The sequence below is a fragment of the Thermobia domestica genome, chromosome 15 (assembly GCF_964235325.1).
Source record: "Thermobia domestica chromosome 15, izTheDome1.hap1.1, whole genome shotgun sequence".
Classification (NCBI taxonomy): Eukaryota; Metazoa; Arthropoda; class Insecta; order Zygentoma; family Lepismatidae; genus Thermobia; species Thermobia domestica.
Window position 1 is genome coordinate 186,665,157 of NC_137468.1, and position 18,428 is coordinate 186,683,584.

The following is an 18,428-nucleotide window of genomic DNA, read 5'->3' on the forward strand; positions in this document are numbered from 1 at the left end:
ATTTCCACGAATGTCTAATAACAAATTTTATCACCCAAGTGAGATTTATACCACTTGACACTATGGTTCGGAACTCATGACTATCATATTTGTGTTACAAGGTTATTTTCTAAGGACAGCTGTTTATTAGTCTAAAATCTAAACTCAGCAATACAGCCCATAGGGGCCTGGACATGCCAGCTGGTAAACATTCACAACCTAGAAGATCGTGATCAGTGCAATGACATCAAACAATCCTTTCGTCTTTCTTGGCCAGAGATCGCTACCACTTTATTCGGATAGTTCTCCATTTCTTTCACGATGTTGACTCAACTTCGGAACTTGTGAGCTTACACTGGCAATCGAATCTTATTCTACGTACAATGGAGACACAATATAACGAGATTCAGCTAAGGAAAAACTCCTAAATAGTCATTAGTAGGAAAAGAAGCTGAGTACTATTCAGGAATGAATTGTTGATCATCTCTTAGGGGGAGGATATTTTCGAGAAAATGTCCGCATGGAAAATAATAATAATAATAATAATAATAATAATAATAATAATAATAATAATAATAATAATAATAATAATAATAATAACACAGCTACACAAAAAGAATAAAAGTTCTGTGCAACAGACCCCAGGGTATGGATTCAAAATATTTTGGTACCCAGAATCCAAATTTCGAAACCCCAGGACGATTGACCGTGATATTTTTTTAAATGGGCGATAAACATAAGCAAACGTAAAACAGCACTTACGATCTTCGCCCATAAAACAAAGTTGACACGGTCAAATCGTCCTGGAGTTTCGAAATTTGGGTTCTGGGTACCAAAATACATCGAATCAATACCCTGGGTCCAGTGCACAGAACTTTTATTTATTTTGTGTGGTTGTGTAATAATAATAATACTGTATAAGGAAAAGGAATGAAGACGTACTAAAGGAAGCTACTGAAGGACGACAGATCATGAAGATAATAGGAAAAAAAAGAAACAGCATGCTTGGACATCTTATTCGGCACTCCGATTGGATCACCATGTTGATAGGGGAAAAGGCAGAATAGAAACCAGGAAGTGGAAGATCAAGGACAGAAAAATCTATAAGTTTTACGTCCCACAGTTATGCCTGGTAGGTTAAAGGAGCTAGTGATGTTGTGAAAAGAAGGAAATGCTGGAATGCAGAAAGTGGAAGGAAACGGGAGAACCCCGAGAAAACCCCCACACATGGTGTTTGTCCTCCACAAAGTTCACTTGGTGCGAGCTGAGATCGAACTAAGGACGTCATGCATTAGAGGTGAACGCTGTACCACTGACCCACCGCGGCCTGATCAGGGATAGATGCAGTTACGAAGAAGCCTGAAACTACTATATCTTGAGTAGTGTCTAATAGAACAGAAAATATTGAAGCTTGAAAGACTTCTTTCGAAATATCTTCTCTGATAAGTGTGTTGATAGAATTCAAAACAAAATTCACTGCGTTTAGGAAAAGTTATGCGACCATTATCCTGCTTACTTCCTCGTATATGACTCTTCTCGGTGACCTTATCTAAATTACTTTTAAGCGGAAGATCAAATTTGCTTAAGAAAGGAATAATATCCAAAAAGTTTCCATGATCTATAGCTGTGTCTTTCAGTTCATAGGCTGCTACATTTCCTCTGTAAATGAGCCCTCTTTTACCAATGAGTTTCTGCACTTTGACAACTCGATACATTACCTGTCTGTTCTTCTCAACCTTATACTGCCGTTGTTTTACCTGTTCATGAGGAAGTAGTTTCTTAACATTATGTTCTCTTTTGTTAGATATGTAAGCACCCACATTGGTCTAATGTATTTTGGAAGACTCGTGTTCTCTTACTCGCAGATAAATGTGTTTAATGTTACGTTTGTCACGTACAGAACCTTTAAGAGAAGTTTGTTCGATCTGGGGAATAATCTGTGAACACGCTGAAAAAAAAATGCTTGAAGTGGTACGTTTTGTCGCGGATTAAATATCCGAAATGTTTTAATTAGTCCAAGACAGGTTGTAATTTATATAAGTGGTACGTTTTGTCGTGGAATAAATATCAGAAATGCTTTAATTAATCCATGACAGGTTGTCATTTATGACAGGTCGTCAAAAGTGGTACGTTTTGTCGCGAAAATTCAAGTGGTACGTTTTGTCGCTGGTACGTTTTGTCGGGACACCAATCAAATGAGCCCGAAATAAGCCCGAATTGCAGAAACTTAATTATTAATGCAAAATTATATTTTTATTTACAGCAATTCGAGGTTTGATTTTGCAGTTGTGTTTTAAAAGTCCTCCAGAAAGAACGGTGCAATTTGTATCGTTTTACACTATATTTACAAAGTTAGGCCCGAAAAAGTCCGAGAAATATGGTTGTATATTTAAAAATTCACAGCCCGGAGCGTCATTTAGGAGGACAGGGAGAGGCATTTGCCCCCTCCCGAGTTTGAGATTTATATAATTTTATCAATAGCATAGTAGTAAATCAGTGAAAAACGCGAAATTTTACATATATCAAGGGGTCTTGGCCCCCAAGCCAAATCTGAAATGACGCTACTGCCCAAACCCCTCCCGGGCCCGAAGTGATACATTCTTTGTAGGCCCGAGCACGTGCAGACCTCTAGTGCAGAGGCGTTTCAAGTGGTGGGCGACTGCCCACGGCCTTGCACCTTGAGGGACTTCGCAAAGACCAACGAGCCTAAATCGATTTAGCACTCACTTTTGTCGATGCAACAATAGAAACAAATATGAATTCGGACTTAATTACAGAAAAACAATACGCTTCAAACTAACTTTTCATCTATTCGTATATATTAGATCGCTAGCATACGCAACAGGCGGCGAGTTTATTTTAAAAATGCAATAATGAATGTGTATAAGTCTTTATCGTTGAGATGAATTGTTTTCGATAAATTTTATTATAATTAGCAATTTTTAAAAAAGGGGGCAGGAAGGACTCGTAAACCTTATTCGCCTTCTGTGCAGATGGTATGGTAAAAATCAATACTGGATAATGAAAGTGTAAGTGTAAAGGCTAATATGGAACAGAGAAACAAAAGAGAACTTCTTCAGAAGGGAATTGGAAGGGGAGCGGATGAGAGTACAATGCTGTGACACTTAAAATGCGTCTTGATTTGTATACTTCAACTAACTTTTCTTATTAGATTACGCAATTTCTAGTTTCTTACTCCGATTATTCAAAGTATTCAAATGTTCTCGGAGGGAGTGACCGCCCCTCCCTTTAATCCGTCCGTGGTGTTATTCAGTTTGGCTTTTCGCTACTAATTCAAAGTGCTTTCCGAAACAAGTTGTCTTCTTGTGACAGCAGAGGGTGGAAGAAACAAACAAACCGTGAAAGGAAGAAAGAAAAGGTTTTGGGCTCTTCCAGTCCAGACCATTCTAACCACTGAGAAGTGGGAATCACAACGTGATTTTTCTGGTAAGAGCGTCCTTTTAAAAGCAGCTAACAAGCAAACAGATGGTCAGCCCTCTCCCCTCTGCAGCATACTTTTTATTCTCTGTTGCCAAACTTACTGAAGAATATATTGCAATTAATCTAACGCATGTAACGTAAATTGGAGACCGTGGTTGGATTTATATGGGTCTTGTGTATTTGTATTAAAAATTTCAAGTTATTAAATTTACCTGCAATACTTTGTTAGAAATTACCATATTAAATTTTACATGTTATCAAATGGAGAGTTAGAAACCTAAGCGGAGATGGTAGAAGATCCCCCCTTAATAAGGATGTAATCAATTTGGTTCAGATCGATGATGAAATTTCATCAGATGAAGAAGAAACGAAAGAGTTTTGTCATAGTAATGCGCCACCATTTGTCTCCACTTAAATTAATGTTAAAATTACGAAAGAAAATTTTTATGCTCTATGCAATTCAGGTATTTTGACGGACGTATTATTTTAAAATATGTTGAAAAGGATATCTAGTAATGTTTCACATACTGTATTGCAGCCTGCTCCTCAAATTATTCCTGTAGACTAGTATTATAAGAACAAAATCTGTTAAGGGAAAGGTTACCATCTATGCACAAATTGGACCTATGACTTGTAATGTCAGATTTATAGTAGTCAGTGACCTGAATTGTAATTGTTTATTAGGTACAGACTTCGTTTCGCTAGTTAATTCGGGATTAGATTTTGACGAAAATTCTGTTTCTGTATGTTATGGCTATAATATTCATAAGATGCTAATGAAGATGAACGCGGACTTGGTTGTGACCCCATTAAGAATAATGAAGAGGCAAGTAAGGTAAAATTGTTAACCAGAAAAATATACACGGAATGTCAGTTTGCAAGTGAATAGTGTAGTAGTTAATAATACTGATTTTGCTACTGAAAATGAGTCTTAAGATAATGTACTCATTCTAGAGTGACCCTTGATTAGAAACTTAGAAATTCATAAAAGAAAACAGCTGACACAGTAATGGATGAACACTCTGTTAGAGAATAATAAAGCTTTTCAGCTTGTTTAAAAGAATATTCATAATGATAGGTTAAATGTAGAACCACTTAAGCAAAATCGTTTGAATAAAGCTGCAGGTGTAAATTTGTTGTATTATTTTTACGGTGAGAAACATCTAAAAATAAAAGAAGAAATTCTAAATTCCCATGGCAATTGTAAACAAATCAAAATGCGAGGACTGTAAGTAAAATAAATGTTAATACTCAAATGTCAATGTTAATAATGTCAATACTCATTTTCCATTTATTGATGAACTTTGAATGAAAGTTTACGAGATTGTGAATTTAGCTAAGGTTCGTAAACAGTAACTGTATGAATTATTGTTGAAACAGATTAGTATCTAGTGACATGCCTGGAAAATGTAATCAATTTCAGTATGTTTGAGGAAGAAACAGAGCAGCCAATTGTAAAACGTCAGAATCTATTATCGCTTAAATACAAAGAGAACATTGAACAGGAAATAGCCGAATGGTTAGAACGTGGTGTAATAGAAAGATGTGTTTCTGCACATTGTCATCCTTTGTTGTGTGTGGCCAAGGGAAATACAAGTAAACTCAGAAGAGAAGTAGATTTAGCTCTGTTGAAAAGACATGTGAAGTCAAAACAATTGTAAGTGAATTGTAGACAATCTTCGTACCAAGTTTCAATGTATAGTTTGTATCATGTCTTGATTTTGTCGGAAGCTACTTGCAAGTCTGTTTAACTGTAGAAAGCAAACAGTGTACAACGTTTGGTTGGAATGGTAAAATATATCAATACACACATGTCCCATTTGGTTATCTAAACGGTCGTGCTGGTTTTATGATGTGGTTCCAAACTGTCCTTGGTGATGATCTGTATGAAAAAGTTGTTTGACATATTGATGATGTATGGATAATTTCTATGACTTTCGAAAATAGTTACAGTTTTTAGATTAAATATATCAGAAAATTTATGAACCTGGTATGACTTGGAGTTTACGCGCCCTGTTGTGAAGAGTTTCAATCATTTGAAAGACGAATTGGTTCAAGAAGTAATGCTTTCACATCCTTTGTTAGATCATAACTTTGTTTAATAACAGATTGCAGTAAGATAAACTTACGGAATATTCTTTTTTAGGAAATAGACGGGGAACGTCATATTTTTGAATTTTACAGTAGAACTTTAAAACTTGCAGAAAGGACGGGAAGCGCTTTCAATTGTAGTTGCTCTTAAGCATTGGTCTAAATTGTTGCGTGGAAAGTATGTCAAAATTTATACTGATCATAACTCTTTAGTGTACTTACATAAAATGAGGAATGGAAGTCTAGAAGGGCACGCTGGAGTTTAGATATTCTGGGATTTGATATAGAAATAGTTTACATCAAAGGTAAGGACAATCATGCCAGTGATGCCTTGTCACGTATTATTTTGTCACCAGAAATAGAAATGTATGAGGTTAAAAAGTATGAAGTGTTGACATCTTGTTTCAAAGATTTATCTATACAGGATTTAGTCTGTGAACAGAAACACAATCCAGAATATGAAAATATCATGAGATATTTGGAAATCTGAACGATCCGTACGTTAATGTCGAAAATCGTAACATTAGTGAATTTTACAAAATTGAAAATTAAATTTTGTTAAACTTTAGCCATCACTTTCCAGATGAATGAACGATTTGTATACCACCCTCACTGGTATGTGGTGTTATTCAGAAATATCACGAGCGGGGGCACATTTGGTTTAGAAAATGGATTAGCTTTCGTAAGTGACTATTGTTGCGGGAAATCAATGCGTAGAGATTTTTCTAATTATTTATATGATTATACAACCTGTAACTAAACTAAGATGGAACCTTCTCCATCAGCCAGACTTTTGCAAACTGTTGCTGCTAAAAAGTCAGAGACACGGTCTCGGTTGATTTATTAGGTCCATTTAATGTACCTCATAATGGAAAAAATCCGGAGTGTCAATTTTAGATGCGTTTAGCAGATAATATATTATGTATCCCATTAGAAATGGTACAAATAAATGTGTTTTGAAATTTTTAGATGCAACACAAGAAAAAATACAAGATAAAAGGAAACGATTTAGTATTTTTGTTGCAGTTACATTTGGGTTCAGCTGTAGATAAAAAAGATCAGTAAGTTTTCATGCTGTACAAAGGTCCAGTTCTTTGTAAGAATAAGGTTTCGGACAAAGTAGATTTAAGTGAAGCTGAAACTTCGGTACATGTAAATTTCTCGGATTTAACTAAAGTAGGTTTGTCTGTTTTCAATACAAATGAAAGTAACAAATTCAATATCCACTTATTATTGGAAGAACGTTGAAAGTGTGATTTGTGTTTGCAGTACTTAAGCGATAAATTCAATTGTCAAAGACGTACTACAATGTTAACCCTGAATCATATCTTAAATCCAAAGCTGACTATTTCTGGCATGTGAAATCAAGAAAGAGGAGACAAGAGTATTCTTTGCACACATAAGACTTTATGTTATATAATTATTGTTTACTATTCAGTTGTATTGCATAAAGAGAGATGAGCTGAAAACTTTATTGTGCCAGTGGCCATATTCTCTCACTGCTGCCTTTATGACAGCTTTTTGCAACTAGCATTAAGAACGTAAGTCACTCTCAATACGATACATAATAATTTCAATACATCACACAGGTTTGTCCACCACAAAATTCACTTGGCGAAGGCTGGGATCTAACCCGGGACCCCAAGCACCAGAGGTGAACGCTCTACTATTGAGCCACCACGGCTCTTAATGTCATTGCAGTTCAAGTTTTATCATTATGCTGAATAAGATATTAGTAAGCTCTTCCTAATATTCAACACTTTAAGACTAACGTGTAGTTAAGAATGACAACCCCCTGCAATGTTATTTTTCAACTCTGCGGCTTAATTTATATTTTTCTATTTATATTTTTACTTCACTAGAAGGTGTTGCTGCCAGTCAGAGTGGGTGGGATAAAGCTTTCAAAATCTAAAAAAGAGGGTGACTTGAAAATTTAAGGGGATAAGAGCTAAAGATAAAAGTATGTGTACTTATTTCGTTTTGCTTGATTATTGAAGTATTTGTGTGACCAATATTTATTTCACTGGTTTATTTAAAGATCTTTCCGTAGTATGATATTGCATATAGTATGTTTTCTGTATAGTTCCAAATGTTTGCATTTTGCATCTGAATATGTACTGCATATAGCATAATTTATGTATAATTTCAATTTTTTGTATTTTGTTTCCAAATATGTCAAGGAGAATAAGAAAGTTAAAGAATTGAAATAAAATTTTAAGTTTTACGTCTTACCGTTATGCCGGTTAGGCTAAAGAAGACGGTGATGAGGGATGAGTGAAATGGTGGAATGAGGAAAGTGGGAGGAAACGGGAAAACACCGAGAAAACTCACGACCATGGTGTTTGTCCACCACAAAATCCGCACGGCGCGATCTGGGATGGAACCAGGGATCCCAAGCACCGGAGGTGAACGCTCAACCACTGAGCCACCGCGCCCCGCAAGAAAGTTAAAGAATATTAAAATTTCTTTTGTCAAAGTAAGTATTCTACGGTAACTACTGAATATTGTTGTAACACATATAACTTTACACAATGTATTATATTATTTGTTTTTAGTATGTTTCAACATCTTCGTTTACCTTGTAATCCGTATTCTATAGCAATGTTAGTAAAATTTATTAAAAGGCATTTTGTGGGAAAGGTATATAAACCGATGCATATTACATTATTTTATTAGAAGTATTTAGTAAAAATGTATATAGAAACCGGAGGATTATAACAAATGGACTAAACAGTATAAAGGACTTATTGATGAAAAGTCCAAGGTATTTCGTTCTGTTGTTAATGTGCACAAACGTGTTCATTACTATGATAGTCAGAGGAAATGACTTCTTGCCTAATGAACCAGTTACTCGGCGAAAATCCTTATTATGTTTCTCGTTAGATATATATGTGGCTTTTTAATGGTGATCTTATTTGGAACTTAACCCTGGTATAGGCTTCTTAAACGTTTACTTTTATTACATACTGCACGTTCATTCCTTCGACCCTAATATAACTGTTCCAATTCTGTACCAAAATTTTATTCCGTTATTGAGCCGTAAATTTTGCGATGTTTACTGCACTTCGGTGATGCCTTTGAATGTGTTCCTATGAGTTGTGTTTTATTCTATATTAAACTACCACCCGATGACGAAAAGTTGCACTACTGAAAAAGGAACCAAGAGGAGAAAACTCTCTCCTTACTTTTATTTTACTTGTGTCGGTTTGAACAGGGAAAATAAGTTCAAAGTGTTGACTCACGATGACGTGGAGTGTGAACAACAAATAAATTCTCTACTTCTCAAAAGTTTTCGTGTTCTAATCCTTGAAATTTAAGTAGAAGTGACAAACGTAATACTGAGTGCATCGTACATAGACAAAATAGCACTTCCTCCGTCAATGTAATATAACTAATTAAATTGTACACGTTTTACTTGACGTGATGAATAGGAGGAAACCAAGTAGTTATTAATAAAAAACAATGGTGAGAAATATATTACCGCTGCCTTTGGTGTTATTGCGCACTGAACTATGCGAGGGGATGGTCACGGTACACACGACCTCGAAGAATTAACATTACCATTATATATGAGAATTAGATCAAGTTAATTATAAATATACAAGCAATTTAAGAAGATATTAATATAGGACATAGTTGATGCTAGTGGCCCACAATTGCCACGCTTGATTGCATGCATGGGGAGCATGCCCGCGACCGCTATTTGATGGACGGGTTCCGCTAAAATGTGTTGCACTTCACCCGTAGTTGCTCGATACTGGAATTTTATCCACGTGCACATGACGACCGTCAGGATTTGTACTCTAATCCTGACTCGCCTAAGCGATGTAACCTCCATTCTTTGAGGAAGCGACTTCTAGTTAACCTACTGGTTGAGGCAGACTGCTAGCGAGCCAGTCCTACCATGCTCTGCAGGCAGGGCGCCCGAGCGTTATAAGGCAAGCTCACCTCCGCCCGTGTTCACCGTTACCCAGATTCCTGGGATTGGCTCCCACAAGCTACCGAATCCCACGGTATGACCACAGTCCGGCAGAGTCCAACCCAAATCCGGGGCCCCGGGCAATGCCCGATGCAGCTTGTTCAATCCCGGCCCTGCCTACTTCTATCGTTCAACTGGCAACCGCCTTGTCGTGTAGAGGAACCAGGCACACGTCGAGATACTCACGTATTTTATCCCGGACCCAATGGTACGCGTTAAGTCACCATTTGCGTTTGGTGCTGGCCCATATCCTACAGTTTCCTCCCTTTAGCGGGAACAGAAGTTACCCAGATTCCTGGGATTGGCTCCTCCCCACCTTCGTTTGGTCCCTCAGCAGGGAGGAATCCGACCCCCCCCGGTAGGGTCGTCGAAGTAATACGGGACTTCTTGTAATTACGGTAGAGGTACATCTTACATTACCAGAGCCAATGACTGATGTAACCGTTTGCTCAAGCCAGACATTGTCATTTGGGATCCGTGTCTCCTCTGGTAGGCTCACCGAAATAATACGGTACTACCTATCTTTAACGTGTTTAGGTACCACGTACACGTTGTAGCAAAGCTACTTGTCCGAATCCCAATGGTACGTGTAAATCACCATTAGAAGGCACAGCCACACCCTTCCTTCGGTAGGGTCGTACGGAATAACAATACGGAACAATACGAAACTACCTCTAATTACGGTAGAGGTACACCGTACATTACCTGACTCAATGGCTGATACAGACAGTCCTCCTTTAAAGACAACGGCCATTTGGGAGCGGCGGCTCCCCTGGTAGGGTCATGGCTTTTTCATCCAGAGATGGGCCAGATGGACGGACCCACTTCCTCAGCGCTCCTTAGGTACGAGTATGCGTTAGGATACTAAGTATCCCATCCCGGACCAAGAGAACGCATTACACTCTTTTTAAGGGCAGTACCTATATAATACTCCCGATACGGCGCTGGATCCGCCCACACTCTTGGACACACCAGCTACCCACTCTTTTTAGCGTGTTGGAGTATCACGCAGCCACATCTCCCGGACCCAAGGGCACGGCCTATTTGCCCATTTCATAGGATACTCGAGGGCTCACCTCCGCTGGTAGGGGCAGCAGTCAAAGACTACCTACCTCACTGAGGACGTGATGAGGTCGCACGTACTCTCCCAGATCCATGAGTTAGTCGCCCATTTCGGAGGATGGCAAGCCTCACCTCCGCCGGTAGGTTGTTATCCTGATTTACACCGACAACTAGAAGACATTGCCAGTATTTACCATAGGATAGACAAGAGTGAAGCGGACATTAACATAGGACATTCCAAGATGTTACAGTAAGCCAAATGAACTGTAGAAAATATTCGAAACACGAAACTGATTACGGGCTTACAATACGTCGAGTGGCCACGCGCATATGCGAGCTGGACCATGGAGCACGTAAGTTATCCAAGTTTGTATCCATATTTTACGCACGATACTTAACTTCTCCAATAAAAGTAAAGTAAAAATGGTGTTTTGATATATAACTGTATCTATAAACTTTATTTTGAAGTAGCTATAGTGCATACAAATTGAAGTTGTATAGGTAGATTGGAAGAGGCGATGACGTTACCAATTCTTGTCGAACCACTGGACTATCTTACAGATGTTGAGTCATTACCTTGGTTATTTAAGTTGGATTATGCTTTCAAGTCTTTAGCTTTGAGTGAGGACCTGCTGGAACAGATGCTCCTTCCGAGTTCATTAATAACATAGTGAAAGGCTGAGTTGTCAAGGAGCTGGGAATCGGGAGTCGTCTCCTGGTGTTCATCATTGCTATTGTCCGATGGAAGCAAACTCGTCTAGTTAATATATAACCCCATGGAGACTTACGCCGAAGCCTAAAGTAGGCAGAATTCTCTTTGAATTTCACTGTACTATGAAGGGAGCATGACTCTTGTCAGCACTTCCCATATTATATCACTGTCTTGCAATTGCAATGTCGTTACACTGTTTGAAAATTAAATAAGATTAATTTACCTATCACATTCTTTCAGTTCTTATCAGTTTCAAAGTGTTACATGAATTGTATTTTATGTGAAATACATCTGTAAGAACGGAATGGGACTACATCCAAGAGAAGGAACTTTATACTTAGGCTCAATCCTCACACCCAAGGCAGCTGAATTTCTTACTTTAGCATATGTTTAGGATTTCCAACATCGCGTCCCTTCGTACATTTCTTGTGATCCTAGATTTTCGTCATAAATCTCACAGAAATCAGAGTCGAGTTTTAAATCAAAAAGAATATTTAAACAGTTTACAAGGTATTGAGCAACTTTCAGAGACAGTATTTGCATCATTAATGTTCTTGACCGATTTGTTTTATGTAAGAATGAAGTATTTGTCCCAGTATATATATATATATATCTTGTTTCCACATATTCGTATACATCTGCACAGGGCCGGCGCTAGCAGTTTTGCCGCCCTGGGCGGTACTTTCACATGCCGCCCCTTTAATCCGCAATTTATTTGGACAGAAAACGTTCAAGTGTCACGAAAAAGTAGGATGTCCCGTTTAAAAACATGTATGAAATGGAAAAGTAAACAAAAAATTGAACTACCTCTCGAATGCTTACGCAATATTTAAATGACTCCATACATGTCACAATATTCAGTATGATCGATTCGCTGTATATCTGTGATGTATAGCAGCGCATACAGAAAATATTTTGTTTTTTAAAAATGTGCTTTAGTCACGACTAAGAATTTTAATTTTTAAACTTATTTTATATCAAAAGGTGTTTCCAATAGAGTTGATTGATTGCGTTGATTTTTAGTTTAGCGTCCCTTTCGTCAGCGAGGCTATATGAGACGTGGACCTACTGCTTAACGTGGAATCCGAACCACGTGAGCTCCCGCCGGGAATCGACCCCGGATCTCCCACGCAAAAGGTGTTTTCAATAGAGTATGGAGCATGGAAATAATAGTGAATCAGATATTACGGCAAAACTAAGTGATTAGCCTAAGCCTTATAGTGATAGAACACAATAGTGATACATGAATTTCACACACTTTAATTGAAAGAAACTTTTCTTGCTTTGATATGAACAAATTTCTTTATATCATTCGCGTAGTCCAATGTTTCAGCCAATTCGTGTTGTATTGATATCATCGCTAGGCCACTCAAGCGTGTTTCAGACATGGAAGACGTAGATAGTTTTTAATAAGCTTAAGTTTCGAAAACCTACTTTCTCCACTTGCCACGGTTACCGGTAAGGTTAACAAAATCTTAAGTGCAACACTAACATTGGGAGTAGAGTCATGTTACTTAATTTCAAAGTTTCTTTTATTGAACTTTTACGCTTAACTATAGCGGATAACAATTTCAGTTCGTCTTTCAAATCACTGGGGTTAATATCTTTCGATTCTTCGTATGTTAAAATGCCGGCAAGTTCAGTAACTTTCCAGACAAAAGTTCAGGTGACATATCTTTAAGATTACTTATATCGTAATGAAAATCGAAATACTCGATACGATGTTTAAGTTGTTCAAACTTTTCTCTTACATCTAACAAAATCACGTCTAGAACTGTGTAATAAAAATTGCTCTTGTATCTTGTTTGTGGATCTTCAATAGCTTCATCCTCTGCCTCGTACTGAAATTGTCTCTTTTTCTTTCGACTTCGAGCTTGCACTGCATTTCCTATCCGTGGGTTACCTATGTCTAATGCTGATGACAACTCCATCATATCAACTAATTAAGATTGAAGCTTGGCATCATTTCTGCTCCTCTCAAAGTATTCAGATATATTGTCAAGAGACCCCAACTGCATCCAACACATGAGAATCAATGGTTTGGAGACTTTTACTTACTAGGTTTACGTAGAATAAAAAATCATACCAAATAACTAGTGAGTAAGGAAAGGAAAGTTATACAGCTGTTTGCCATACACAGAGCATCGAGGGCAACCATTCTATCTGTTCTATTGTCGTGTAAGGCATCATAAATTTCCTTGTTTGATACGAAGGACTCGTATCTCAATGGAGTCAGAGTATCAATTCGGCTCTCGCACCTTATGGTACTTAATGGATTTAAAGTGAGACTGCTAATATTTTCCTTTAGTATGGCCCAATGTTGAACCGATGCAAATATATATAACTTTTTTAGCTATACAAAAATTGGAACGGCGTACTAAAATGCTGTGGCTGCATCATTAACGACAAGGTTTAGTGAATGACTATTGCAAAGAACATAGAAGACTCGGGAATTTGTTTCTAAAATTCTCTTCTGAATACCTGAATGTTTGCCTTTCATATTGGAAACATTGTCATATCCTTGGCCCCTTATGTCTTCGATAGGAATGTTAATTTCCTTTATCTGTTTAATTATTACTTCTGTCAGTCCTAGACTAGTGGTGTCTGTTACCGCTACGAAACCAAGAAAGTGTTTTCAAATTTTTACAAGGCATTCTCCATTATTGTATGTAATTTGTACATGAACGATTATCATCATTTGCTCGGTACCAGAAATATCTGGCGTACAGTCTAGTATTATACTATAATATTTTGCAACTCTCAACAAAGACAGCATTTTACTTTCTATTTGTTCACTAAGAATCTGAATAACTCAATTTTGAACATCTTTTCCTAAGTAATGGTGGTATTAATTTCGTCCTCCCATGGGTCTCAAGTGGGAGTGTACCTTTTGCATACTTGGAGTGGAGCGTTAGAACATTGTTGAATAGATAAAAAAATATACCTTGATAATCTTATCCACCCTAGCTGAAAATCTTATCTACATCGCTGCAAGGGAAATATTGAACGATACCTGTGGCTAGTAGTTAGATAATTGAAAATGAGGAAAAATGCTTTGAATTTCCTGAGTTAGTATTTTCCTAAATGTGAGTGAAGTAAGTTCAATTTTATTCTCAGATGAACACAGTTTTATTTTTCCATGTGCGCCCATTACGAAGCATTATATTTTTATAGTATTCTTTTATTTTTCAATTTTTGCCGCCCATTAGACTTGCCGCCCTGGGTGGTGGCACGGCTCGACCTCCCCCCCTCGCCCCGGCCCTGCATCTGCATACATAAACACAAATGCTTTCTGAAATTTACTTTATTATAAAATCCGCTCTTACATTCGGTTTAAAATGTATCTTGTGTAATATGATATTCAATTAAATTTCTTCACACCATTAAGACGGATGAGGGTTTACTTTCTTATGTATGTTAACGCGTAGTCTCTTAATTTAGGTTTATAATCTTATTGCTTTCCAGTAGCTTTCCCCTTTTTTCTTAACACGAGTCTTGCCACCTTCATTCTTGAATAAGTCTCTTTCCGTATTTCTGACCCATCAAAGGTGTTAAACCTGTATTCGATGTGTCTTCCCACCTCTAAGCTTTCACTAATTCACTTTCTACATTTTTCATGTAAGTTATGTTCATCACTTGTATCTTTTAACTTATATATTGTCGAATTTCATTTTTTGTTTCCTTCACTCTTGGCACGTATGGGATTTTAGTTCCACGAATACTGTGCTGGTTGCCAAACGTCATTTAAGAAATCCCCTACGACTTTCCTCTCACATAAGAGGTTTATCTTTTGCATATCTAAATGTGTAGCCAAATGTGAGCAAAATAAATTTCTCCGCACATTTCTGATAGGTAAGTTATTTATTTGTATTGCAAACATTAAATTTCGAATAAACACGCTCTCAATTTTTTGGCACGGTGAGGCTTTAAATATGTATGTAATAGCATGCATTATGCAAAGTGACAACTGTGAATAAATCTTTTTCCACTCTCTTGGTACCTGTGACGTTATCGCCTACGAGTGTTACAAGTTGCCACAAATTATTTTTCAATAAATTCTTTTCCGCTCTTGGCATGTGTGACTTTTTCATCTGTATGTATTAACACCAATGTTTCTTAAGTACAAAGTTGATTACACACTCACTCTTGTCACAACTGCTGTTTTTGATCTCTATGCGTTAACATCTTCCTTGCCAAATCTTAATTTTCACAAAATACTTTTTGGTTGGGGTGACTTTTTCTCTAGTATGTATCACCATGAGTCTTGCCAAACATGAAGTTTCAATGAAGTTTCAACGAATCATTTTCAGACCTTGGCACATGTGAGTTTGTCGATTTTATGTGTCTGCGAAATTTGAGTTTTTTTTTACACTTTTAGCACGTGCGAGTTTTTTTTTTTTTTTTTACATGTGTGTGTTAACATTTCTGATGGCAAATTTGTTTCCTGAAAGAATCCCTTCTTACACTCTTGGCACGTGTTTAACTTTCACCCGTATGTGTTGACATGTGTGCTGCCAAAGTTGATTTTAGAGTATATCTCTTTCCACACTCTTGACACGTGTAAGCTTCTTCACGTATATGTATTAAAATGTGTGATGCCAAACTTGATTTTTGACTAAATCTTTTTTTACAATATAGGCAAGTAAGATGTTTTTCGGGTGAATGTATTACCATGTGTTTTCCCAAACCGTCATTTGTACTATATCCCTCTCCACATTCAGGGCAGGTGTAAGATTTTTCACCTGTATGTCTTGAAATGTGTGCTGCCAAACTTGATTTTCGAAAAAATCCCATTCCACAATCTTGGCACGCGTGAGTTTTCTGATCCGTATGTATCAAAATGTGTCTTGACAAATTTGATTTTCGACTAAATTTTTCTCCACAGTGTTGGCATGTGTAACGTTTTTCACCTGTATGTACTAACATGTGTCTTGCTAAATTTGAACTATGACTAAATCCTTTTTTACATTCCGGACAGGTGTGAGGTTTTCCACCTGTATGTATTAAAACATGTGCAGCCAGATGTGATCGTAGACTAAATCTTTTTCTACATTCTTGACATGTGTGAGCTTTTTCATCTGTGTGTATTAAAATATGGGTTTTCAAATGTGATTTTAAACTAAATCTTTTTTCACAGTATTGGCATACGTGATGTCTTTCACCTGTATGTATCAACATGTGCCTTGCTAAACGTGACTTTCGACAAAATCTCTTTTCACACTCTTGGCATTTATGAGTTTTTTGACCAGTACTTGTTAACACATGTTTTGCCAAATGTGATCGAGTACTTGCTTTGTTAAATTCCTTGCAAGTATGAGATTTCTCATCTCTATCATAAGTTATTTCCATTCGTGTAATAACACCACTCGTTTCATTAGAAACATTATTCAACCTTTAAAAAAAATCAAACAAGGAAATAGTAAACGACGTAAATCATACGAAACACCAAAGAAATAGAAAGAGTATATTTATAAAATTTGTAAAAACAAAAATCATCAGAAAGGAAATGTTCACCGAGGCAAATAATATCAAACACTAAAGAAATGCAAACATTTGCACGTGAAATACAACAGCCATAGAAACATAATTCTTATCTGCTACATTTGCTATTGCATTTTAAATGTGAGGCGTACAGTGCACTCACATATTTCCTGAGAAACTTAGGTCTGATACTATTGTGTTATTACATGAAATCTTGTACAAATATCGAGACCCATCGAAATGTTTCCATACCAATTCTATTCTCCATTAGATGCACGTTCTTTTACTATTTCAAAATGTATTTACATTTACACATACAATATCAGACTTAATTTACGTATATACCAACGTACAAATATTACAATATGGAATGATCATCTTATTACTATCGGTCCAAATCGAACTACCGAGTCACTGGAAATCTTTAAGTACATTATCGTTGATTTTTGTGCCATAAAATTTAGTAATTGCGATAAGTTGCTGCAATTACAACTACCAGGAGCTGTTGCGAAAATGAGAAGGGAAGAAATTATGGCTATAAATTTTTTTTAAATTTTGTACAAAATACATCGTTCTTCGCAATACACTAATTTCTATTAGTTTTTTTCCCCTCGGTATGCCGTGAGATGTTAAATTTTAGTGACAGATATGTAAACACTTTTACAAAATTAAAAAAAAATGACAAATGTCGAGTTTAACACGTTTCACACGAAGAATTTAAATTTGTAATACATGATGTTACGCCATTCGACGAAAACAATTTCACAATGGGCTTGAATACTGCTATTGCAGGATATGTCAAATAATGTTTCAGGTTTTTTTTTTCATCCTGGTCAACTTCAGTGTTTATTGTTTATTATTTTAAAAGTCAAAAGGGGGTGTCATGCTATTAACTATATATTAAAAAATTAAAGGAATATGATGTATATTAAATTATAAGAGGTAGGTAACTGAACTATTTAAAATAAATTCTCCAATATATTGAGCGCATCATGGTTAAAAATTACGTCAAGAATTGTCATCTCACGAGTGTTTGTTCTTACAGAGAAAAAATTAACACATAAGCCTAACATTTAAAATAAACTGTCGCGTGCACTAGTATATTCAGATATACCGTATTTAAGTGAGAGAAGAGGAAAAATCTGCATCTTATTTCTTAGTATGTAAGCTTGACACAAAACTTGAATGTCATTACCTCAGGAAAAGGGTGAATCGCTTGAAATTAAACATTGATTTGCATTTCGCACTATCTCTTAGGCGGCTCTATTCTCTATACATGTTACTTCAATAAAATGAGGACCCTTTGAATAACCGAACGAGTTTATATTGTATGTCAGAAACAGGGTATTTGACGAGTGGATTTCATTACGGAGGTGAAATTTGTAACATAAAATCATTACTAAAAGCCAGTGGGCAAGTGGTCTACGATTTAAGGGATGAAAGCAGACAGTCTGCATAGTTTTTTTAATATATAGAATCAGTGACGACGCCAGCTATAAATTCCTAGGGGGGCAAAGAAGGAGCAGATACATTTTCGGGGGGGGGCGGCTATTTTCCACACCAAAAATGACATTTATTATGTTTGACTTACTTTACATTGTGTATTTCGTTGTTGATTTTATATTAGGCCTATATGATAAACTTACTTCAAGTAAAATTTGTAACTAACAAATAAGTAACGTC

The 18,428-nt window shown here is 36.7% G+C and overlaps 1 protein-coding gene across 2 annotated transcripts in view; it reads right to left on the reverse strand.

The window, feature by feature from the left end:
* Positions 1-14,452: 14,452 nt before the first annotated feature.
* LOC145671382 (uncharacterized) overlaps positions 14,453-18,428 on the reverse strand; it is a 31,806-nt gene continuing 27,830 nt past the window's right edge. For both annotated transcript variants that reach the window (XM_081740463.1, XM_081740462.1), the window contains exon 3: positions 14,453-16,656. In XM_081740463.1, coding sequence (XP_081596589.1) covers positions 15,744-16,656 — 913 coding nt within the window. In that variant the 3' untranslated portion in view covers positions 14,453-15,743. The remainder of the gene's footprint in view (positions 16,657-18,428) is intronic.